Here is a 27,338-nt window from a genome sequence, read left to right on the forward strand (position 1 = left end):
TTAATTAATTAAAATTTGCCATTTAATGGCCTTATTTACATACGTTACTTGTGTACTAATTAGTTCATGTAAACGAGGCTCAATGTAATTCAGTCTCTTGTTGATGCCGAGCGGGACCGTGTATATCACGCCGCTGTGAACACAGCATACAGAATTATACTCTTAGTTCACTTTTCTTAATTCACTGCCGACGTAGTTATGGTAAAATGTTCAATTGTTCATGTAATCTCAATCAAGCAAGATCAATAATCTTGCTTGAAAAAGTAGCAAACATCCTTCGATTTTAAAAAGATCACTTATAAGTTATTTAGCAAATGAATTATTTATTTAGCAAAAAGCGTATTCCGAAGGCTGCCAAATGGAGAAGAAACAGTAGTAAACTCGGCCCTGGTCTTGAAACTAATGGAGGAATTACTAAGGACAAAGTGTTTCAATGGTTCCTTTAGCTCTCTTTAAGGAACTACCTCGACAAAAAAAAAAGTTCTTTCGGAGGATTTTCTAGTGGAACTACTGAAAATAAACGGACATTCCTTGGCTGAGGATGAAACCGGTAAAACGCTCAGAAGTGGGATGAAGGCGTTTTATTTCAGAGTTTCTGTTTCCGTCCGATCAGTGGCCATGTCGTAATAGCACTCACATTAATGACACATTATAAAATAAAATCTCCCGCTGAGTCTGCCATAAATTCATAAACCACGTAAGTAGTATTATAAATTCTGTTTAAACTACCTACTGGATTAATTTCCATACGGTCATATTTTCATCTGACCCATCTATTATAAATGAGACTAATTTGGGTCACTGTGTCATTAAATGGATCCATTTTTTATTCGACATGTAGTTGTGAGCTGGGTGACATAAACGTTTCGGATTGTCGGAAATAAGTTCACGATCGTCACGCGCCGGCGCACACTTTTCTAGAGCTGCTTTCGAAACAGCTCGCAGTCAAGGTCATTGGTCATGGCGATTCTGGACCGTTTTCTATCAACACAATAGATTAGCATGCAGATACATAGTGTCACATACTTGCTGGTTGAGGCGTGTGCCGCCTATAGAATATGTAGGATCGGACGTACCGTATATACTCCCGTGGATGCCTTGGCATGCAATGAGATTATCAATGACGCATCAAAATAATTTCAAATTCACTGCAACGATCGATATAGTTCTTCCTTTTTCTTACAATTTAGACAAATTAATTAATATTTTATTAATATCGTCATTAGCTTTGTAATAAATAAATCCTGTGATCTTTATAATAAAATCGAAAACTGAAGAAACTAGTTTCCATTCTACTAGTCCGTCGATGTGCGGCTGCTAGCAGAGGCGGCCTCATCCAAAACAATCTGTCTATGATAAACGGCTTTACACCATTCCAATCAGCGTATTCAGAACGTTAACACATTGATAACCATAAAAGTGCATAACCACAGTCTACAGCCCTAGTTCTAGTAAAACACAAATAGCTAATGCTCTTACCGCATTAAGGGCGTCTTTCTTACTAGTGTTAACCATAAGGAGCCTATCTTACTACACGCAATCTTGTTAAGTTCCTACTCTGTGGTAATCATATTATGAGTTTATTCGTATTCCGTAACTTGACACTGTCAGGTAATGTGAGTACTTGCCACAACTCGTTCTATATTATCTATGTCGGCTCTTGAAGCTTGAAACGAATGATATGCATTGGTTTTAGTAGCTGAATTTATATAGAAGGTAATTTTATATTCATTGCACAATTTTTCAGAATATGTTCAGTAACTACATGTTATACAAAAGCTTGCAAATAAATCAATTATAGAAGAACGAAACATATCTTATTTTTCAAGTTTCATGTTAATAAAGTACTTAGGTACTTACTTCTCCTCAGGCATCAGATTTCAGAATTAACACACAACAACATTAGGTACATTTATTTAATATTTTTTATAATACCAAAATTCATGCACAAACCGCACAAATTTCCGCCTTTGTTAAATTTAAATAAATATAATAATCGTTTGATTAACTAGTTGGAATAATAAAAGGTACAAGGGGCCAGGCGTGGCCTACAGTCGACGCGGAGGTTACCCGGATAATCCCCAACTATTGTTAGCTATTTTGATGTTTATGCCCTTTGTGTGGGCCCTGTATTAAGTCGTACGCGGATAATCGCTGCATTATCCTGAGTTAATTTTCCATTAGCTTGTACGAGACGGATTGGCAGCTGCCGAATGTCGCTTGCAGACACATCGGCGACATTTTGCATTACTCAAAAAAGACTTATACGGAGTACCTACTAATTCCATGGACTCATTTAATAGTGCTGTCAACAAAAGGTGTTTATTTTGATCGTAACTGATATGTGCGTTATGATTTGAAGATTGCAAAGCTAACCCAGAAATATTTCAGGTAAATATGAACACCAGGATTTATTGTTTGTCATTGTGTCAAAGGGATGGCTGGGGATAGGCCGACATTTAAGTCACTCCACCGATAGATTTTTTTTTATTAAAAGGATATATAAGGAGATATGATAATTTTTGGATTAATTTTACAAATGGTTTTTATAAAATACTAGCTGTGCCCCGAGACTTCGGATCTATGTCCTTATGCAAAATTTCAAGAAGATTTGTTGAGCAGGTAAAGCGTGAAGAGGTAACAAAGAAACTTACTTTCGCATTTATAATATTAGTTAAGATAATATTATAAAACTAGGATCAATATCAGAAGGTTAAGATGTCAATGGCCCCCGTGTTCTAAGTAAAACGAAGCACGTCATATAATTACAAACAATACAGACGGCATTTACTCAAAAGTTTCAGATACTGCAAAGTTTTACTTGTTACTTGTTATCCGACTTTCAAACGTCACAACTTCGTTACTAATTAATAAATATACACAGAATAATAATAAATAAATAAATAAATATATAGGGACAAATGACACAGATTGAGTTAGCCCCAAAGTAAGTTCGAAACTTGTGTTATGGGATACTAACTCAACGATACAATATTCTATAACATATACATATATAGATAAACATCCAATACCCAGGTCAATCTGAAAAATATCATTTTTCATGTTGACCTGACCGGGATTCGGAACCTGGGACCTCCAGTGTGGCAGTCCAGCATGATGACCGTTAGGCCACGGCGGTCGTAATATAAATACTCATGTAGTATCTGTTTTTTCATAGTTTTATTTTAGCTAAATGCAATCTTAAGTCTTTAATAAGAAAAACTAACAAATATTGGGTAATCTGGTCTTACTGTCACGCATCGTCGAGTGCGGCCAATATTTGTCGGAACGAGACACCGTAAGAATGTTTCCGGCCACAGAAAGTATCATATTAACTGTTCAAACAAGTTGGGATTTTATAGGCAGCTGGGGACACGACTAATTACATCAATTACAGGTAAATATGGCCGTGCTCAGGTTTCGCTGCCAGCTTTGTCAATATTTGTAGAGAGACGACGGCGGACGCTCCCCCCTCTCTCACCCCTCACTGCGATGGACACTCATTTATATTAATTATTCATGCTGCATGCATTTGCTGAATTGAATTTTCATACCGAGGCTCCTTTTTAATTCGATTTTACTAATTTCTGTAATGAATTCTTTGTCGGTTTTATTGGATGTTAATTGGACTTTACACCGTTAATTGGCTAAGTTCTTTCAAAATAACTATGCAATTCATCTCAAACTATCGCTGGTTTACTGGAAGAGATACCTTCATAGGATAAGTCTGCATTGTATATTTTATGTATGTGCTTTTATCATTTTTTTTTTTTTTACAATATTGATATTACAAACAAACAAACAATTTAACTAATCTTGTTTTTATCTATTTTTTAAGAATCGATCTATCGGCATTGATTGATGTCTATAACAAACAATCGATAAGTAACTAAAAATATATGTGATTTATAACATATCTAATTTGACATACTTAGTGCCCAGTAAAAAACTATCTAGTCTAGGAAAAAAGGAAAACTAATGAAACAACGTTGAGAAACTGCCTCAATAGTCATTTCATTGTAATTTTGGTTAGCAGAATCTACACCATAGATAAAATAAATATATTTTTCTTTTATTGATGACCTTAGATGGAGCTTGTCCTTTGTGAGCGGAACGTGATTTTGATTACAAACGTGGTTTCTACAATTTCCACTCGTGGCTTCTCAAAGCTAACATTTCCAGGAAAAGCGAATTTATCTAATACGCGGAGGTTCCAAGAAACGAAAGGTTCGATAAATCGCTTTACGCTTAGCGCCATAACCTAACAGAGGAACAAACTTTGTGTATTGTTTTGTATTTTTAAATTTCTTATTCATATGCTGATTGTACACATCATCATCATATTAGTAAAGTACCGCAGTTACTATTATTAGCAGATTATTACTATACAGTATAAGCAGTTACTATTATTAGGCAGTAATAAAGTGCTAAAATTTGTAGATAAGTAAGTATTTGACAGTTTATAACAGAATCGAAATATATTTCCTACATACCGTAGACTAGTAGTCAATTACATCGCCTCACAAAAAAGAATCAAATCCTCTATTTTCCGAGATCATTCACGTTTCTTATAAATCGTTGTAAGTATTTTTTGTCGCTTTATCCGTACGTCTTTTTAATATCAGTATTAGGTGCGTGGCTAGGTATTGTGTCTATAAGCTGCAAAAAGGCGAAGTAATGCCGTGGGCGTTGGAAAGACATCGTTCAATTTGTTAGCCGTTAGCAAAAGACATAATCCCCGAGTCTTTGACGATATTGCGAAAAGCTGTGTGTTGTTATGTGATCGTGAAAGCTGTCAACGTATGCTCGGTGGCCTGCCGGGTATAGACACAAAAGAATAAATGTACAAAAGTCACTTCACTACCCTTTAAACTTATCATCATCATCAACAGCCATTTAAACGTCTGGGGACAGGCCTTCCTTATGGATGGATGCTTATATAGCAATTCAAAAATTAAAAAGAAAGTAAGTATATATTGACTGCATAATATCAGAATTTCTCTGAAATTATTTCCTCTGCTGCACTCATTGGGTGTCCAGGGAAATAATTGTATATAATAAAATACAGCGTAAATTTTTAACGTCAATAAATAAGTGATATGTATCATCCTAAAGTTGAATAATGAATTTTGAATTTGAGCTTTTAATACAAGTTTTCGATTGACTTGTTAAACCTGGGTCCAAAACTCTTTTCTTCGATTTTTTTAGCGCGGACTCACTGATCTACGGATGAAACGAGTGGGACCACCATATTATTTTAATTGTCCTTGGGCCCACATGAATGCCGGAGGAGGAGGCGACTCTAACCAAAATTTTCCTCGAGTGGAACAACTTATTTAAACTCACCACGAGAATTTTTATTAGCTACGCAGCTTGGACTGTAGGAACTTGCTTTTTAAAACATGATTTTATCGGTCTGAGAACAAATAATGCACCCTTTCTTAATCAACATGGATTTCTACATCCACTTTGGTATAGCACAAGTATTTATAACAGCTTAAATCACCCTCAAATCCAGAACGTTGAGTCAACTGTGTTTTAGAATTTAAAGAATTTCTCATTTTATATCTACAGACCGAAAATTTTGTGGGCAAAAATACATAAGTACTACACTTAATTTAATTAATTAAGTGTGTATTTTCAAAGTTCCGTGTATTCGTTAGTTTGTGGCGAGGTGGCGGATTGAGTTGCGATTCGCAAGTAATTATCCGCCCGGGAGGCAGAGACAACATTCGCTGTGTTGGTGGCATCTGTTTTGTGATATTGTGCTACCCAAGTATTGGAAATTATTCTTAATGTTTTATTTGCCTATTTATAAAACATTTCAAACCTATTTTATAGTTTACTATCCACCCCTGGGTTATTAAGAAGTCATACTAAAGAAACAGACATACATTTGCATTTATAAAATTTGTGTGGATATATTTTGCCTCATTCAGTCGATGTCTAATATTGTAAAGAAATATTGAGATGAAACATATTTTAAATAACATTTGTTTTGATTTTAATTATTTTTATGAACAAGAGGATCTGTATTTAATACGAATCACGTGTAAAACAAAATCGCTTCCCGCTGTCCGTTTGTCCCTATGTATGCCTTGATCTTTAAAACTATTGCTTAGATTCTGATGCGGGTTATTTTTAATAGATAGTGCGATTCCTGAGGAAGGTTTAGGTGTATAATGTATTATGATTTTTACACGAGCGGAGCCGGGACGGGCCGTTAATTTTAATATTTGTGTAAAAATATGTTACAGTTAAACTATTGGGGTTTGATGTACTCATCTCTAAAGTTTAAATGGATTTGTCTTATTTTGGATTTATAGACTGCATAACATTCTGAGAGCTATTACAAAAATATGAGGGTATATTTACAATCTGCGTCAATAAATGAGTAAACATCATGTGAGAATAAGTTGCAATTTTGAGTCATGTTGCATGTCTATTTGTAATTAAGTATAATCACTATTCCAATAACTAATAGGATATATAAGCTAAGTATAAAATACAAGAAAACACTAATAATATTAGTGTTTGCTTTTATTAGAATTTGCCTGTATCCTATATCTTATTAAGAATCAAAGAAATTTACAATGAGGATGTTGAAAATCTTACAAAAGGCATTATTATCATGGTTTGTTCGCGGAGTGAGAGCATAAAATGTACCTACCCAAATATATACTACAACGAATTGATAGGGAGGGATACAGATTACGATTACTTGTTTGGGAGCGTCGTCGTATTGTCACATCCATTAAGCCACTGGCGGGGCGGAGCCCTAGGCCACGCCCGCCGCCCCGCCGCCGCGCGCACACACGACTTCCCGCCTCGGCTCCATTCCCGACACGGCTATACGACTTACTAAAACGATTTACTCGCAATCGCATCAACCGTCATCCCGTAATTACTAAATACATTAACGAAGTACTAGCACCTGCTGGTATGATGAGTTTTTTTAATTTATAAAATATGTGTTAAAATTCGCGTTGTTAATTGTTAATTTTCGGACTGTGGTGACTATGATAGTGGTTAGCACTTTAGAGAATGTGTAGTGGATGTGTGTGGGATCGAGTGTAGCGGTGGCGACGCAGCCGGCGAGGATGGGCGGCGCGGGCAGCGGCGCGGGCGGCGGCTGGGCGCGCGAGGCGCCGGCGCTGCTCAGCACGGCGCTGCTGTTCGGCGGCTCGCTGCAGGAGCGCCCGCAGCCGCCGCTCTTCACCATCGAGAGCATCCTGGCCCCCCGGCCACAACCCCCCATTCCACCTTTACAACTACATCACTTAACACATACGTCTTTCCAAAGAGCACACGATTTTTTCGGTAAGTAAAAATCCTAATGAAAACCATTTTTCGAATATTGAGAATATTATGAATATAGCTAGGTATTCGTATGTGCAGTGATTACATATCTTTATTCATCCAAATAAATATAAATAAATACAAATAAAATAAAATTGATTTTACTGATTGTTCTTTTTACAATACGTTCGATAAATAGAGAAATTACTTTTAGAACCCAATAATAAATTATCAATGCTTTCTAAAACCCTTTGAAAAACTACGAACTAATTTTGAAATTGCAAACGTTACGGGTTTTTATCTATTTTAAATTAATTCCTTGGTTTTACGAATTTTTATACTTGGCTGATCTATAACCTAACCCGCTAATCTCTAAAATAACTGTATAATTAGTTTGTTCCGTAATAAAAAAACATCTATTAGTAATTTTCAGGAAGTTTTGACTACAAATAATTTTTTTACGATAGACTTTAAGTTTTGAATTGGGTAAAATATTCTGCAGATATAAATATATTAAACAGAAGAATCTTGTGTAGGTACAGACCATTTAAAATTGTCCTATAAATTTAATTAAGATATAATTTTTTTCGCCCCTTGCTGCCTTGTGAATTGACTTTTACTCGCAACTTTAAACGTTGTTTAAAACCTTGAAAGTACTGGCACTTGACGGGTTTTACTTTTTAATTATGATGCATATAACTTTTTATCCAGGGAATATAAGACTTAATGCCTACTTTCTAAGTACTTATACGTTAAGAATTTAAGTTGGCAAGGCTTTCTATTCATATCAGTAGGTATGTATTGGATCTCCAACTATAGTATAAAATGTGTAAATCAACAATGTTACGAGGTTATTTTTGAGTGGGGCAATAATTTTGTATTTATATTGTTAATTGACGTCTTTGGAGAAAAGGCCGCGGTGAAGTTAGTTGCGCCGCTTCTTCTTCACTTGCACTTTGGAAGTCGGCAGTAGACTTAGTTTAAGTATTTTTTTGTGTTAGTGATGTATATATCATTCTATATTGAATAAATAATTTCGAATTTTAATTTGATATATTCCTTTATTCGCTTTAAACAATATGATAACATCGCAGCGGGGATAAATAACACACCCAATAATATCCATACTTCCATATCTAAGAACTAAAGCTATAAATATGAACCTTTGCTTGTTTTCATTTTAAAATCAACCGGCTTAGTTATTAACATGTTTTAGAATGCGGAAAAAACTTAATGCTAACGAAAAATTATAAGAAATAAGATACCAAATATTAGTACAAAAACCACGGGTAGCCCTCGGGGGCTATAAAAAGATAGCGGAATTTCCTCCCGGGTTAGAATAGTATTATAATTTGATATTAGCCGCGATGGCCCCGGGCACGCGCGGGCTCCTGTCTCCTCGCCCTCAGTTTTCCGGGGATTATACTCGACCCTGAATTTTTACCTAGTCAAAAGCATTATAAAGATGCTTTCTAGTAATCACTATCTAGAAAAAAAAATGTTCTCGAGGGACCTTTGACCCGAAAGTATTCAATTCCTAGTTAATTCAAATAGCGGCCCATACTGAGTCAGTCATCAATGACGAGACGGCGATATTGACAAAACATATTTTAGCTTTAGCATAAAGTATTATGGTTTATTTTTCTTATGAATGACTTAATTTATTTACTTTATAATTTTAACAGCTGTCTAACGTTTGGATTTAAATGATTTAGGTACGTTAACTTACCTAACCTATACCAAATTTTAAGTTAGACTATCACCTATATAGCTGCGTGATAACAGCATCAATTTCCATCCAGTAGTTTTTGCGCGAACAAACAGACAGATAGACCAAAATGCTAAAAATAATTGTTTTGGTTTCTATTAATTCCATAAAGAAACCACATTTTTTTTTAATATTACTACTTACTATATTACAAGCTGCGCCCCGAGGCTTCGCTACCGTTGGAATTTACGGGCTTTGAGCTAACCAAATTATATATATAAAAATAAATCGAACATGCCATCTCATTCGCTCAATATAGTATTTCTACGACTATTAACTATTAATTCAATGGTTTGCCATATATGTAAACTACTATAGGTACATGAGTCAGATTGGTATACAAACTCATGTGGCACGAGGTAGGTTCGAATCCTAGAACCTAGGACCTTTCGGTGTCTTAACCCATTGGACCACACCGCTTCACCTCAAACACGTCACACTCATTCACACAAAGAGATTTAAAAAAAATCTCGTCTATGAATTCTACCCAGGTTGATTGTGAAAAATCGATACAGCTTACGCATTGGTATACGGTGAATGCATCGAATGCCGTATTTAAAACGCGATAGCGCCTTAGCGATCTGCCTCGGGCTTTAAAAGCTTTCACGTCTCCACAAACAATATCTTTAGCGAGGTTTGGAGTATGCAAAAATATTCAATTTTTATTTGTGGCTAATATTTTTAACGGTTGGCGGCGCGCCTAGGGAGCCCTAAGCCTGGATATTCACGCATCGCCTGCTCCAACGCATATTAAACTGATTTGCTGTGGCGTGTCTTGGAGTAAAATTTTCAATATTTTATATATTATTATTTATTTTGATATATTTGAGATAAATATTATTATATATCCGATACCTGAGTACGACAGAAAATAGAACCTTTATGAAGAGACAGAGCATTGGATTTGATATATAAACTTCATTTTGAATTTAAATGAACTACATGCATGGAATTAGTAGGTATTACGTAAGGAGTACCTAATAATTCCATGACTACGTGTTCTAAAGGAAAAAGGTCTTGATTTAACAAACGGATACAGACAGGCAACAAAATGATTCTATAACGGATTCTCTTCTATATAAAGTATATACTTTTTGAGGTATCCCCTCAAAAAGTGAACTAAATTCTATTTAGACTAGACTGGCGGCCCGTCCCGGCTTCGCTCGGATAAAAACATAATAAATTATACCTTCCTTATGAATCCGTATGAAAATCCGTGCAGTAGTTTTAAGGTTTATCGTGAACAGACAGACAGACGCGGCAGAGGACATATTGTTTTATAATATGGAAGGAAGGATGACTGTAAATTCAAAACTTAGAAACTATAGAAGTAGAAATAATCCCTCCGGAACGATCGGTAAGAGGGTCTCGCAGTAGTCACCAATAGAACTTTACTGGTAGTGCAATAAGTAAAAATAAATATACGGTGACACTACGCGTACACAATGAATGTTTTGTCATTGTCACATAAATGAATACTATTTTTACTCTTATCTGAGCATTTCCCCACTGTTAAAAGTGGAAGTCCTCTATTCTACCTTCTCTTCTCCACTGCGCACGGTCTACTACTACGTCACTACTAATAATATTGTTTCTAACATAGTGTAAGTAGATTTACTATATCTCAGGATTTTTATACAATTCTCAGAATTGCGGCCGGACTTTGGAGAATCATGAAATCTCGGATTTTTATAATTTTGAAAAGAAAATAGAGTAGAGTTCTAATTTTATTTGAAAATTAAAAAAAAAACAGAATTCTACATTGACACTAATTAAACAATTAACTTTGGTGATATTGCAGAATTAAAAAAAACTTAACTATCCATAAATCCAACATCCAACCATGCGACGTGTTTGCGATGATGTACGCTCCATCTTGGCAAATACGTCCAAATAAGTTTTCAAAGCCCCATGAGTATATTTAACAAAAACAATAATATGACTAATATACATTAAGTCTGAAAGAAAACTGTTGCAACAAAATGTAAGGATTTCTCAAAGGTCTTTTTTTGAGAGTTTCAAATTTCTCAATTGGTTACCAACTGTATAAACCCACTTAGGGTTTATACAGAAATTACCATAAGGTTGCAACAGAAATTACGTTTTCTGCGGATCTCGTCGTCTGAAAATAAAATACTTTGTTTATTTTTGTTTTATTTTCGTCAGCAGGGGTGAGCGGCGGTGTGCCGGGGTCGGCGGGGTACGCTGGTCTGTACAGCGGGTACGCCAGCGCGGCGCTGGCCGGCTTGGCTGGCCCTCCGCCCAAGCGCAAGCGCAGGCATCGCACCATCTTCACAGAGGAACAGCTGGAACAATTGGAGAGCACCTTCGACAAAACTCACTACCCAGACGTTGTGTTGAGGGAACAGCTCGCGTTGAGAGTCGACCTTAAGGAAGAAAGAGTTGAGGTTTGTGCCGCTAATTTTCTTTATGTTAAATATTGGGGACAATGTTTTATATTGGTATATGCAAATCACATATGTTTTTAACTAAAATTTTTAAAGTAAACTTTGTCGACTCGGCGAAATTTATGAGGTTCAATACGTCACTAATGGAGAATTGTAATATTTTCTAATATTGTTACATTTTGTAGTTTTTATCGATGTGCAAAAATATCAGTAAGTACTATAATTGGGGGTGAAAGTCAGATAAATTCACCCGAGCGAAGCCGCGGGCCAAAGCTAGACTATAAAAATCTTCTCTTGTAACTGGTTAGGTAAGTTTAGTTAACAAAGTGAACGAAGGCTACTATGTCTTAGAGTTCACTTAAAAATTTTGGGATGGCTAGATACAACATAATATTATTATATTTTTAGGCGAACATTACAAGTTGATGTCTTTACAAGTACTTTATTACAAGTTGTTCAAACCGAAGCTAGTGCTACGCCTCGTAGCCACGTGCTACATCTCGTAGCAAAGAGCTACGAATTTCGGCAGAGCGTCATGCTAACTTTAATGTCAAAATTATCAAAATATTACAACACATACTTTTTACGTCTATTCTCTGTACGGGGTAGAGTTAGAGGAGTTCCGACCGAGTTGTAAAACCTGTAGGCGCATTTATCTTGTTATAGTTATCAAATAATGAAAAAAGTAATCACATTTACATTAATTGTGGATTTATTTTTACGAGTTGCGCTCTCGTGGGAATTCCGTGATAAAAAGTACACTATTTGCTATTCCAAGATGTATTCTACAGATTTCATCGAAATCCGTAAAGTAGATTTAGCGTGATTGGGTGACAAACATCCTCACTCACATCCATACTTGGGATTTAGTTAATTGTATTTACGGTATTCCACCGGCGACATTATTGTGTGATTTTCTATTTATTTTAATACTAACTGTTGCCCGCGGCTCCGTCCGCTGTAAATCTTGTGTGGTTTTAATACAGACTTGTTGGTTCTAGTCCTTTGTAATTAAAAAAGTAAGGAAGATGATGATAATAAGCAAGTTCTCTCTCAGCTTCGCGTTTTCTCCGTTTCATTGCAGTGAATCCCGGGGTATATTCTACTTACAAAATAGATCGTTGATGAATCAGCTATGATTTTACAACCGGCCGCCTGACGTAACTCTTATTGGGAATGCTATTGTACATTGCTATGGCTATGTGCCTCTTAATAGTATGTCCACGGTCCTATTCTAGATCGGAACACGTCAATTTTTCAATAAAAGCTATGCAATCCATAACTTAACATCATCTTTTACCGCGATCCACTTTGCGACCTGAACTGATCTGCATCGCAAACTCGTACCATCGAGTAAATTTTAAGTATGAATGCGATTTCATTTAAGGTTCCTAATTTGAACTGAGTTGCACTGGAATCGTTCCGTAAGAGTTGATGGTAGGCATACAAGATGTGGACAGTGACGGTCGATCTGGGTGGCGCTGTCGAGTGGCCGGCACACACTCGACTGCACCAACACCGGTAGCTTGTAAACATTCACGACACACTTTCAAACACTAGTTTCATCTAGTATGTATACTGTGATGTGATTATATCAATTTATATGTAGGTACTTACATTCGTTTGATAGCTTTGACATTGTTAATTTCTAAATCTCAATAAACCGGAATCAAAAATCTTTTATTCAACACTAGCGACCCATCCCGGCTTTGCTTGGGTTAAACCATAATAAAAAACCGGTCAAGTGTGAGTTAAACTCGCGCCCCGAGGGTTCTGTACAAAATTTTGAAGATTGTGTGAGAAGCCATGGTGAAAAGCGGGCGTATGCACTCATTTTGTACGAAACTACGTCAAAATATGTCATCTGTACGAAAATGCTTTTTAACAGGTTCTGCAACGTTCTACGTTCTACTATTTTATAGATAACTATATTATGCTAGCTGTAACTCGCGACTTCGCCCGCGGCAAAATTTAGCCTATGACATTCCGCTCTCCAACTATCTCCACATCGAAAATCACCTCAATCCGTTGAACGTTGTCAATACGGACAAACAAACACACAAAAACACTATTACATTTATAATATTAGTATAGATATTTACGGTATAAAACTACTATTATAAAAAGCAATTGAAACAAGATTATGACTTTGACAGAATTGACACCCTGGTAAGTAGTCATCGGATATGAAGGTTGGTCAGCAGGCCACCCACATGTCGAGAGGGTAAAAGTGCTGAGTCACCAATGTTGACAGGCCCATAGCTACTTCTAAACGTTACGCCCTGTTAATCTCATCACATACCGCAAGTCAAATGTCGTAGTCAATATTTGCGAACGGGCCGAATTATCGTTTTTTTCATACTAGTGACAATATTACATTGCTGGTTTGATTTCGTCAAGGATGATATGCGTGCCAATAGTCTGACAACCAGGGGTCCGACGACCGTGCAAAGTGGAGACGAAAATGTAGAAAATCGGACCCTGGGCTCCGACGCTCAATGGCTGAGGAAGTAAGCGGGAATACGCTCAGAGAGAGGAAGAGTAATATTATTAAATTCGTTTTACTCTATATAAAATCAGCTCAAGAATATACCCATAGTGTATACTGATAATATCAATTCAAATGTTTTGTAAATTGTTATTTAGTTGCAGTTAGAACTATGACGTACCTATACGATTTGACATAACCACTGTGTAATAAAGAGTACTCCTTAATTAATCAACACTCGAGATTTAAATATTTTGGCCAAATTCTCGTAGATATCAAACAATCACAAACGCATGATCCTTTTTTTTATTCATGGAAACTATCTGTGAAACTACTGGATTTTAGAAAGAAAGAAAGTATTTATTTGCATTGAATGTATACAAAATTGTTATTTTGTGTTTTAAAATGTGTTCCATACATTCAGCCTATTTGGCATACAAATAAAAAAGTATCTTAAATAATCATATCGCAATTATATTTAAAAAAATGTGATTAAATAATTTCATTCCATTGTAAAATATTATACCCATGTAAATTTACAATTTAAAAATTCCTTAACACTGTAGAAATATTTATCATTTAACAAAGTATAGAGTCAAGTCTTAAACGGTTTTAGTTCTAGTTTTTTTATATCTTCAGGGAGTTTATTGTAGAACTTTACGCGCTACAGTAGCAATGAATTTGTGAATATTTAGTTCGTACAATAGAAAACAGTAGTTTATTTGGAAACCTAGATCCATGAGAACGATTGTTGTAGGCGTCCCTGAATATAAATAAATTTTGATGTGATTTTACAAAAACACAGCATTCAAATATGTAGGTGGATGGGACAGTTAGTACATTTAGTTTTGGGAACAGTGTTCTACATGACGTTAATGGTGGGGCACCGCATATAGCACGTACGCACTGTTTCTGTGCAATAAATACCCTATTAACATCAACGGAGTTTCCCCAGATTGGAATGACCATTATCACGGTTTCGTCATGATGACTGAATACTGTTAGTGACTTATTATACCTCTACATACCTCTCTCTCTCTCTTAAATATGTGCTGTGCCTGTTCTTCTTCAAAAGCGACGCGATTGAGCTCAAGGTCCACTTTTCTATTTTTTCTTTTCCACTTTACAAGGTATTCATCATGCGTTTTTCAGGTCTTACTATGACTTACAAATTTATTAACATTACAGAATTCTAGTCATACTAACGTAGTAGGTAAAAAATATCGTAACATCCGAAAGCTGAATATTAAACGGTTCAATTACCTATTATTTATGAAGCCCTACTAGTTCCCGCTTGCTGAGTTTTCTACGGGAGCAAATTTAACTGTGGGCAAATAAAAAAGGCGGCTCGTGGGCGGGAGCCATGGCGGCGAAAATTAATTTGAGTTAATTAAATTTCATTTATTTATGCTGTCCCGAGTCGGGGGCTGCGGGAAAGGGCGCGTAATGAGAGTCACTACTACGGCTTTTTCTCGGATCATAGAGTTTTTACAATTTGCTTAACTTACAGAGGTCCTAATCGATTTTACTTTTTCCACTTTATTTCGAAGCCGTACAACTCTATTGGAGATTAGACTGTAAATTGGTTTATTTGTTATGTGAATTGTATATTTTAAAAGTTGCAATTAACAGTGAAAACGTGGAGGAAATCGGTTTCCCGTGCACTCGGCCGGCGATATTTGCCCAGCGTTGTTTTCGTGTTTTCCGGGCGATACACTCGTTCTGTTGTTCCCTCGTTATTTGCGCACCGGCAATTGGAAATTGCATTATTAAAATCCTTTTGTTTAGGAGCCACACAACACTTGCTTGGAATAAGCTTGTACGCGCAACTTAATCAATTGTTTAATAATATTTTTTTTATTTAAGTGTATATAACAATGGAAAAAAGGCGTTTGTTTGTATCAAATTGTATACCACTAATAGGAACCTACTTTAGTTCATAGTGACAAGGGTACTTATAATTTCGATCTATATCGCAGCTAGTATTTTACTATCGCATGGCACAAAAAAAAATAGAAACTGTACATTAAAAATATTACATAAACAACAATTAAAACGAATTTTCATTATTATTTTAATATCCTTAACATTAAAAAATAGATTATGCCAGCACCAACGAATTTACCATAAACTATATAAATATTTTTTATATACATTTTTCATTTGGTATTTAGTATTAATTTACAGTGTGTTCTCTGATGTTGAAATCCGTTACAAGATTTATAGAAAAATAAAACAGACGAAATATATGAGAAAACACCAAGTTGATGGGAAAATCTTTAAATAATATCGTCTTTTTTTCGGATCGTAGACTTCAAATGTTTTCTTTTTATTTCTAGCTTTATGTTCCAAACTGACTTGTCAAATCAGCCAGTGCTAATATTTGCGGTGTCTCCTCAAACAGAAAGATAAGAAAGCAGCAATTGTTCCACTCGGTGTTCAACTCTTTAAACAAATCAAATATTAAAGTAACGTGTAATCGCGCCCCTCGCCCCGGCCCGAGGCTCTGCCCTCGCCACATCCACCATGTTGATCTTAGAAGACTGTCTGATTAAATGAGGATGGCTTATTTAATTTCGCCCGTGGTATGTTTTCCTTTGACATTTATAATTAAAACACAATAAAGGTTTCGAAGCCGCACACATTCCAATTTTAATTTTGTTTGATTTTCTAAATTCAAATTATTGTGATTAATAACTTACTATTACATTTCTCATATTCGGTAAGTAGATCCGTATTACCCCCAAATAAGGCTTGTAGGTGACTAATTAGCGCTCTAGGGTAATAATGTAGCTAGAAAAGTCATAGGACGGTAAGTAATTTTAAAAAAAACTTCACTCTTTCAAAAAGTTCGCGTACATCTAACCACCATACTGGCAATAGACATCATACATTCAGCCCAATGACCAAAGAGGTGGCTTCGCTATTCAGCCTTGTCTTCGTATGAGTATATAGTCATCAATTTCAAATATCGAACGGTGAAGCTCAATTTCGTTCTTGAAGAAAAAAATTAAAAAGTTCTTTATTCTTAAATATCTCGGGCTGCAATTGATGCCTTACACCCCTTGGCTACTAATCTACTAATACGTAACAACATTTTTTTATCCATTACTTACTTTGAACCGGAGCTTCGCCCGTGTGAATATCGTTTGGGTAAAAATTGGTATTTTTACCCAAGTTAGTGTTATAGCTTGGTTGGTACCAAGCTATAACACTAACATGTCTATAAAATAGCAGCCATGCATTAACATTAGTCATAATATTAGTGTGGCAGGCCCTATTTTATGTTTCCTTCTGCCATATCCGGTGCTCTCGTGTTTCATAAAAACAAAATAGGTACATGCCATAAATAAAACCAAAACCATCTATATTGTATGTAGTTCTACGACGAGCGCTACGACTGCTACGATCTCTTGTAGCACAGTTCGTATCTTGTAAATACATGAATTAGAATATTATAGAAATTAAAAAAAAAGTGTTGTTGTAAAATTGAATTTGTATGATATTGTACCAATAAGATATAGATACTTCGTCTCTTTTTAAATGTGCTTTCTTGCTTTTCTTAATAGAACAGTGTTTTAAAGCATCGTTAAACTTACATCGTACAAAGTTATTTGCGTTTTAAAACTTCAAATTATTTCGCCAACATGTTAATTTTCTTCGACAAAAACGAAAGACCGTCACGCGTCCTACAAAGGCGTCAAGCTTCGGTCGCATGACACAAAACAAAGCATAGTTTGCAAACTGAAAAATTCTATAACGGAACAACGTGACAAAAATGACAAAATTGAATCTGCGTCGCATCGGGCAAGAAAAGTGGGCGTGGCGCTCCGCCCAGCGCGCGCTCAGCGCTTCCTTGTCATCGTACAGCCTCCCCCAGAAGTTATCTAATAAGTAGCTATAATAAAACTCGCTCGCAATGTGTTACTAAGTAATAAAGCGGCGCCATTTTGTCTTTTGCTCGCGACCTGCAAGCAATAACGTTTTATGATCTGAGCAGCCGACGTGAAGTGATCAAAGGCTCGCTCCTGTTTCATTTTACGCTTGTTACTCCTCGAATATGAAACAGAGTTGGAAAACGAAATCTTTTTACTCTTTTCTTCTCATTTATTTAAACTCTCCTTGCTTTTATGTGATGTAATATCCTACTATGTAACTTAACCAGGCATGCAAGAAGTTTTTAAACCATCGACGATAGAAGGAGTTATAAGTTTAAAATCCGTTTGGAAATTATCAACTCTTTTCTAGCACATGAGATGATGCCAGCAAGTGGGAATCGGTGGTTTCTTAAATTTTTGATTTAATTTTTGTAAGATTAAGTAAGCGATATAGAACACATTTAAATTGTAGTCATAGGTGAAACTTGTACAACCGCTTACATATTATTTTATAGATATAGGTTTCTCAAGCGCTTAACTTATTAAGTACTATGACTTGACGAAATCTTTCTTATGACTATATAATTAAAGGAGGATGCCTGCATATTGTTTTAATAGTCAATAACTACTATTATCAGTGATTTATCAAACAAATTTGCGGTCGTAACTATAGCCTTCGATATTTTATGTCAAAGTTGTCAAGTCCGATTGTGTTGTAAACGTGGAATTTGTAGGTGCTGCGGGGTACCTACTGATTCCATGGTTGTAAAACGTCGTATCATATCTAGCTCTAGCTTTATTATCGCGCTCCGCTACGGTTCGCTTGAAAATCCCGCCATGTGTAAGTGTGCATGTGTAAGTGAATCAATGAGCGGCACCTGCTGCTTGTAATTATATAACATAATATACTAATTTTGTCATTAAAATAGATAAATTCTTTGAGATTAATCATAATCAATTACTACTTATTATATAAACTAAATTAGTTTTATTACAATATCGCAACAAATAAAATGGTTACATTTCTGAATGTTCGGAGTTGCCACTCTATTATTTATAGACACATTCGATACGCAATACAAATTATTGTTTTCAAAGTATAACGTTTAGGGGAACACGGTGTTTGCATAACGACCCTCCGGGCTGCCTGCGACCCGAACCTCGTGAATTTGATACTTACACCAATTGTTTTTAGGGCTATTTTGATAAGAAATTGAGGGGATAAAGTGCTTTTTTGAATTACGTTCAAATCGTGGTCCTATTAAAGCGGTCTTTTGACGATTGAATTTCGATTCGGCTGCGCATTGTTGCCAGATAGGACTTTATGGCAGTATTGAGACGTGAGCATGGATGTTTGCGTGCGGTAATTGATACGAAGTGACAGAGCCGAGGGGACACGGTACAGATACAAAATAAAGTTGGAATAGACATTTCGTCGTGATCAGAAGGAAAGAAAAAATATTTGCAATAATCATGTATACATACAAATTGGTGTTAAAAGAAAAAAACAATAACAACTAGATCTAGGAAATGACGTGACAATTTTGCAGTCAAACAGAACTCCTATTAAGTATACTTTAAACCATTTCCTTTTCCTTCGTTTCCTTCCATGCCCTAAATATTTTGCGCCGCAGCCTCCGGCCGACAGAGAGTGTTTTGACATTCCACCCATAGAGATGGGTGTGATTTGAAGTGCCCTTTGTGGAATTATACTCGCGGATGGCGTCTTTAATATTGACTAATGCATTTCCCGCCTAATGGGGAGATGGATCTCGACAGGTGTGAGGGATTTCACGAATGCCGAGGTTTAAAAATAATACCCTTGTTACAATGTGAAAAATCAATAGCTATTTGTTAGCAATAAGATAAATTAATTGAATACATTAGTATCAGGGATATAGGTAGGTACATAAATATATTACTTAGTACAAATTTCAATCAAAAATGTCATGTCATTTTCTCACTTAAAAATGACGAAGTTTTATACCAACAGGTACTTACCCCCTATTTCACCCCTTAGGGGTGGAATTTTCATACATCCTGTCTCAGTGGACGTCTCTTAGGCACTATCATCCTTCCAGCCAAAATTCATCTTCATTGGCTCAGTAGTTTTCGAGATTTTGTGATGAGTGAGTGTTTTTCGCTTTTGCGTATATAGATTTATGTTTTATATAGGTACCTACTGTATCGATTTTTCTATCGTCTCATATTTGATACATATACTTACCCACATAAATGTAAAAACTGAAATAAAATGAAAAACCAATTCATTTATTTTGGAAATTGGTGTTAAATTCCTCGTAATGGAAATAGCTCCTAAATAGGAAAAAGACCACACTTCCTATACCATTTTACTTAACTTACCCTTTTAAATTAACTTCAGAATTAATACTTTTAAAACGCAAATGAATTGGAGCGGAAATATCAGTAATAATAAACGTTATTAATTAGAGAGCTGCCGGTGAATGCAAATTAAATCGACATTAAAGTATCAGCGGGAGATCAGGCGGTCCATTAATAAATCAGTTCGCTAAAACCGTAATTGTAATCTCAAACAAGGAGAGGGAGCGTGTTTGTTCTCACAACATTATTACAATAAGTTGGGTTTCGGTTCGCAACCGCGCCGCGCCGCGCCACGCCGCCGCCGCCGCCCGCCACCCGCCCGTGCCGTGCAGTTCACACGATTATTTTCTTCACGAAAGTACCTATATTTTAATTTTATAAATTTTCCAAAACACCAGCGAGTCTCAAATTATTTTCTATAGAATAATCTATTTCCTAGTATACTTAGTATAGAAAAAAATTTTTTTTTCATGTTCCTTATTGAAACGGTACGATGCTGTTGTAATCATCTCATGAATCTTTGAATTCTTAAAAATGTGGATTGTGGAATGTTGTTTTTCTTGTCTCTTTCTCATCTGAGCATATTCCCGGTTTCCCGATGTGCCCAGGGTCAGCTTCTACATACTTTTTCTCTTCTCCACGGTCACAGACATTGGCAGGTATGTCATTCTTGACGACGACATCAAACCAGCGACTTTGGCCAATTATTTTTCATATATGCATCATATGTCTTTAGCTTATTACAAAAAAAAGCAAAGGCGGATTCAAAGCTTAAGCTTACGGAGTGATGTAGTAAATGATATTATGAATATAATGAAATTTTATATTTATTTAGAAGATTATTGTGTACTGGATTCATGTATGTATTTTATTTGACGTAATTTGTGTGTTTGATACCAACATTGATACCAACATCTCTGAAGTATAGCATAGCATATAAGTTATTACTTCCCCGAGCAATGTACATGTACAAGTGGATTCTCATTACAGAGCATCATTTAAGGAAAAAATATTTGTTTGGCATCTTCAACTCTGTGTATTCAGAGTACATTGGGAAATGAAACGTAAACAATCCGATGTTATGTGCATCCGGAGGAAGCAGTGTGTTCGGTCTCGTGTATCTACAGATGGGTGTCGAGGCGTGACACCCATGGCCCGGGGCGGCCACCTACCCCTCTCCCTCCACAGCTGGCCGTCTTCCCACACTCCTCATTACCGCTCCCAGGATATACGGTCAGACGATATAACCAGATTACCGACGCAAACTCGACTAGCTTTAAAACCTACATTACCTTAACTTCAACAAAGGTCTAAGTCTAATTACGTAATCTGTTTAACGATTCCATGTTGTACTTTGTACCTGAGCCTGGAGGCAAGCGGCTCCGATATTTACAATCGGTTTAGCTTTTCAATAAAGAGCTTGCTTGTCTTTGGCAGGTTATGAGGTACCTGATTATTTATGCACGATGCAAGAACGCTGCCGTGTACAATAGATTTTGGAAATTCCGAACATTGTACGGCGACAACAAAGGCCTTGCTTCAGTTTATCACGTTACGGTACCTTAGATTCAGTAGATGCTACGTAACAAATGTAAAAAGATCAGAAACTTCGGTAAGATAAGGTAACTAAGTATTTGGGATAGTTCAAGCTAGTTAGTACACGTTATCAATCAGTATCCCCGTGTACCCTCTGGTGGTATATGAAAACCAATGCCCTCTCTTTTTGTTGAGCAGAATATGTACTGTGATACTGCCCTTTTATATCACTGCGGCACATGATTGTATGTTATGTAGAAGGTTTCTTGTGTATTTGTTCTTTATTTGAATGGTTTACTGTATCATAAATGTATATTATGTGTCTTCGATATAAATAAAAAGTTTATCTATCTAACTTGTAACCAGAGGTACATAAGAAAGTTCACCTAAGAATATATGCTTGTAGCTTAGCCCATAGAGATAAGGAGGTTCGGTCTTTCTTCAGTCAGACTAAAGTGAAAGGTGTATATTCAAGAAAATAGGCACATAATTATATTAGCCACGATAATATATTCATTGAAGAGTTGAATTAGTATTTGCGGGCATGTTTGTGTAACCCCAGTGAATGAGAGTTAAGTCGGACCCAATCAGGGCTGACAAAAGAACGTCGGGGTAATCTTATTGTGGGCGAGAGAGGACAATGGCCGGGAGAAACGTAGGAGCGCCCTTGTGTCTGCCGCTGACAGATCATAACTCGCGCTTGGATACCATCGAAAGGCTCCCGTGAGCCTCCTAGTGCCAAAACCCCGGCACTCGCCGAAAGTTAATAGCGCTTTTGTCGAGCTCCCGCCGGCTCTTGTTAGCCAATTAACTTCCACAATAGTGATGCTAACAAATTAAATACGAAAAGTTGTATACCAAGCTTTGTAAGGCTTCGTTCACAACCTTGGGGGCGGATTGAATGACAATTTTCACTGGGAGGAAAAAGGAAATGACAAGTAGAAAAGTTTAAACAACGATTGGTTTTACTTTGGTCAAACTATTTTATTCTTATTTGTGTAACGTACGTATACTGTATAAGAAATAGGAGTAACATTCGTTTGTTTGTTTGAAGTAACCATAAAACTTGATTTATTTAAGTTTTGATACAGAACAGACATACTTCCTTATGATAATAGGATCATAACTTCGAAGCCTATCATTCAATTTTCAATTTGTACCTATAATAAAATAATGGACTACAAATATACAGTCACTTATTTACATACATATGTATGAATTACGTATGTATACCCTAATAATAATAAATAATAGAGATTTCTTGAACAAAGCCATACAGTAAGTCAGGAGAGGACAACAGATTCTATAAGATTTCTGCACTCAGTCGATCGATATCTCATCAATAAAGACTTCACGGTACAATAAATAAACTCTGTTAAACTGCAATATTCTAGATATCAATGGACAACGGCAAAAAATGTAACAAGCATGTCAAACAGCGTGAATGGATGTATGATGTTTAAAGGTGGCCGAGATGTTGTGATGTGGAGGTGACAATAGCGGCCGATGGACGACCACCCGCGACGGCAGCGCTTCTCCGCGCCCACTCGAGTGGAAGCACCCACGAAACACATCTTACCCAGAACTATCAATAATTCCACACTAACCTACTTTTTTTGTGCACCCGGTATTGATTCGGTAGCGATTGTAACTCTATTCTGCCGTCTCGATTGTCCGCGAGTAACGCGTTTTTAATCGCGCGTTCACCGCCCGCTGCACTTGTAAAGGCTCCCAATGCATAAATATTTAAAAACCCTAAGGTACAATTTTTCACTCGACGTGATTTAAAAATTATTGAATATTAATTTTTTTTTCTTCTCCCAGTTTGGAGTTTGGTTTGTAAGGGGAATGTTGAATATTTAAATTATGAATGGGTAGGCAAATCCTATCAATACGAGTTTTACTAAATGTGAAGGATTGTGATACATGCATGATTGTTTGTTACTATTTCACACTAAAATTACACCGAATGGATTTCTATGAAAAATATAGATACACGGTAATTATAAAGCAAATGTTGGTTTCTACGTTGAATTATGATATTTTTACGTAACTATAATGCCAGAGATAAAAATAATCTCCAAGAATTTCTGAATTATTCGTCTTTCTTTGAAATTAATGACTGATGGTGCTACATAGCACCATATTTAGCGGATGCGAGTGAGATGATGAGTGGATACTCATCATTATCATTTCAGCTTGTTTCACTGCTGTACATTAGCCTCTTTTTTGGTACAGCTTTGTTCTGAAGTTCTAATGTTTTCATTTTGTCTAGGTTTGGTTCAAGAATCGGCGCGCGAAATGGCGGAAACAGAAGCGCGAAGAGCAGGAACGGCTGCGGAAGTTGCAGGAGGAGCGAAGCTGTGGCCGCGCACCGCTGCTGACGCGGCCGCTGCTGTCGCCCGCGCATTCGCCCCCCGCGCCCGCGTCGCACGCCCCCGTTACGCCCAGGCACTACAGCGACGACTCCGATTCTGACGTCGAGGTTGCCTAAATTAAAAACATGAGATTCAAATTTAGAACACAGATCACGCTGCTGGTTAGTGCAGTACTAAGAAAGCTTCAAGTTCTGTTGACGCAGATGATGCTTCGCGTTTCTTTTTTGTCAAGACAAATTGTCAGCAAAATCATCACATAACTACAGCTACATACAGAATGACAAGGATATTTGACCCGGAGAACAAAATTGGAAACTTTTATGTAATTTTTAACAGCAGCTACGCGCCCTCACCGGGCCAGATAAGTTTGCCAACATGTATGTTCTTTATTTTGTATTGAACGTGACTTCGTACATAGTTCATGAAAATGAAACACCTATGATGGTTTTGCATAATATTTAGTGGTTCAGCTTTGCCAAAGGTGGCAAACGGTGCAAAATACATGTTTATAATGTCATGATCTAGTCTAGCGTAGCAAGTACAACATCACCTCTATCAGAACTATATAGATGGAAATGGACACAATAAGTGACTTTAGTGACAATGCACATCTAGTGAACGGAACCGTGATCTTTGCGAACTCAGTGAAGTGAACATGTAAGTACTATATTTTACATGAACCGGACATATATATATATAAAACACTTGGTGTTATAATATAACCTACTATACTTTGTAAATCAAACTATAAGTAGACTTCGCTCGTGTCTAGCCAATATAATATAAAAATATAGTGTCTAATTTATCGTTAAGGTGTAATTATATAAAGGCCTAAATTAAGTAGTAATAAATCTGTAACCTGAACAAAAAAAAATCATCTTGCTTGACATCTACACTACGGCATAGTTTAAATATTTATGAATTTATTGCCTAAACAAAATATATACGTAAATAATTTATTATCTACAATTTTTTACTTCAGCCAATTACAGAAATTGTCATAAAGTTTATTTACAAAAATGTCTATTTTGCCATTAGTTTTCAAAAAATCATGTTGGTGCAGTCAGAAAACCATTTTACCACCGTTTACAACTGAAGCGACGTGGAAAATTTCAACTCTTTAGGGCAAGCAGAAATTGGTAAAATTTGACTTCGAGATAGGTGATACCACGGGGTTATACTAAATAAAAGCTTGTAACAAATATGACTATGTTTGTGAACGTGTGTTTTGATCCTTCATTCTAATAGTCGTCATTTTAGTCGATAATATCAGTTAGTATGTGAAATGGAGAAAACAATGGCAAACCGATTCCTTTAACTTTCGATTTAATATTTCAAAGAAAGTCGCTGCGTGTGTGTCCTTCCTCATAATAACCACGACCCTCAGCCGTGTGGAATAAGACTTATTAGAAAAAATATATCTGCTTATGCAAAATAATATTGAGTAGTTATTTTTTTCTTTGGCACAAATTAATTGATAGGTCTTTTACATAACAGTTTCAGAATTAATTAATTAATTTCAATTACGATAAAGCAACAATGAAAAATCTCGACCGCAGATTCGATTTATTGAAACGTACAAATTTATTTCATTGGAAATCTAATAATACTGCATACTTATGTGTAATATATTTTGCCCAATCAATATTATAGTCCCATTTTAAATAGACTCGAGATGTTTCTAAATAAAAAAATCGTGTCCTGTATATGTAAAAACATGAAAAAAAAACTTAACATAAAGTCATAACTACGGGGCACGTTACTAGGGATCGAATCGTGTCGAGCCTAGGCCTATAAAACTCTTCATTACTAAATACTAATAAATGTATGTAATTATTGTATGTAGTAATATTAAATTATACAATTAAACAATATAATGTGTGTTTTGTTCATTTAAATACCCTACAAAAATTTTATCAAGTTGAGATGGTAAATACTGATGGTCCATACACCACTAACAACCATTAGGTACTTGAAGGAAACCATCGTGAGGAAAATTTACACACTAGTTGATAGTTTAGTTCACTAGTATGTTTGCGACTACTTGCCACTAGGTGGCGGTAGGTAGTCGTAAAATTCATGGCCTTCATGCCTATCTTATCATTCGTGATGATTTTCACACCATCATGAATGAAGTACGTATGGTCTAAAAAAAACCAAAGGTAGTTTCAGAATGTCCTAGGGCCCGATTCTCGCGCAATCCAAGTTCATTTTATCAATTTTCTCCATCTTTTTCGACGGTTTTAAGTAGATTGACCACTTGACTTCTGTGGAATTGACAAATTGAAAAATTTCGATCTATCGGTAGGGACACTAGTTTGAAATTTTCCGATTGTGATTTTCTGTGAATGAAGATTGTTAAACAGTGGAAAAAAAAATGGAAAATTAATTAAACTTTGAGTCTAAGAACGATTGAGTGATTATCGACCCCTCAATTAGTATGTAAGATGCAGTTTAAATATTTGTAATGGTGCTCTAATAAGATTATGAGCTAAGCGGTACCCGAGCCCTGAATACAAATGAGCGGGAAACCCAAGGCGGTACCGGATCAACCTTGCACATGCCACAATGTTGAGTCATGGCTGATATCTCATGACGTCCAGCCATGAGCTAAAATTCTGTTGAGAAATCAAATCAATCTATAAATTATTGTATACCAGCTGCGTCTATGTTATTCCAGGTTATATTCTATCCGTGTAACACATTTCATAACAATCCGTCTAGTAGATTTAGCGTGAAATAGTAACAAACATACACACACAAATACATCCTCACAAACTTTCGCATTTATAATATTAGTAGGAAGGATTAGTAGGATTATGTATTGTTCTTGTTCCGTTTTACGAGTAAGTAGTATTTTAGCTAGACGTCGTGAGATGAACAGGGTCTGACGCAAAATAGTTAACTATTGTATCGGAAACGTTTTCTTCTCTTTATATCAGTGAGGAAGAGTCAAGAGGAAATTTTAGTATGAAGGTGCTAGGCCAGGCGGCATTCCTCCATACTTTATAAAAAACTGTGCAAAGACTTTATTGGAGCCGTTGGCAATCATATTTCATAAATAATTAGAGTCAGGAGTCTTTCCAGCCAGACTTGTGGAAAGTTGCAAAGGTGGTGTCTATATAATAAGAGTGACGATAGATAGAATGTTAAACACTATCGCCCTGTTTCCATTTTAAATTTCAATTTTTGGTAAATTATTGGGATCATTTGTAACTATAGCAATACAACATTTTAAGC

At 36.1% G+C, this 27,338-nt stretch overlaps 1 protein-coding gene across 3 annotated transcripts; it reads left to right on the plus strand.

Moving 5' to 3' along the window:
• The first annotated feature begins 5,692 nt into the window (after positions 1-5,692).
• Positions 5,693-25,969, plus strand: Gsc (Goosecoid). Of its 3 annotated transcripts, none has more exons than XM_053757057.2 (4): positions 5,693-5,776; positions 6,926-7,320; positions 11,234-11,475; positions 23,996-25,969. In XM_053757057.2, exons 2-4 carry the CDS (start codon positions 7,056-7,058, stop codon positions 24,212-24,214), a joined length of 726 nt encoding a protein of 241 aa, XP_053613032.1. In that variant the 5' UTR covers positions 5,693-5,776; positions 6,926-7,055; the 3' UTR covers positions 24,215-25,969. The 3 variants fall into 3 exon arrangements, with proteins under 3 accessions (XP_053613032.1, XP_053613033.1, XP_053613034.1); XM_053757058.2 differs by having other exon boundaries at positions 5,733-5,776; positions 7,027-7,320; XM_053757059.2 differs by lacking the exon at positions 5,693-5,776 and having other exon boundaries at positions 6,462-7,320; positions 11,237-11,475.
• Positions 25,970-27,338: the final 1,369 nt, after the last annotated feature.

This window comes from Plodia interpunctella, chromosome 16 (genome assembly GCF_027563975.2).
Source record: "Plodia interpunctella isolate USDA-ARS_2022_Savannah chromosome 16, ilPloInte3.2, whole genome shotgun sequence".
Lineage (NCBI taxonomy): Eukaryota > Metazoa > Arthropoda > Insecta > Lepidoptera > Pyralidae > Plodia > Plodia interpunctella.

What these genes read in the sequence shown, in the direction of transcription:
- Gsc (XM_053757057.2), top strand. Translation starts at nt 7,056, where the DNA reads ATGTGTGTGGGATCGAGTGTAGCGGTGGCGACGCAGCCGGCGAGGATG. An exon ending in AAGAGCACACGATTTTTTCG is followed by an intron (nt 7,321 to 11,233) that starts GTAAGTAAAAAT and finishes TATTTTCGTCAG; the next exon opens with CAGGGGTGAGCGGCGGTGTG. An exon ending in TTAAGGAAGAAAGAGTTGAG is followed by an intron (nt 11,476 to 23,995) that starts GTTTGTGCCGCT and finishes CATTTTGTCTAG; the next exon opens with GTTTGGTTCAAGAATCGGCG.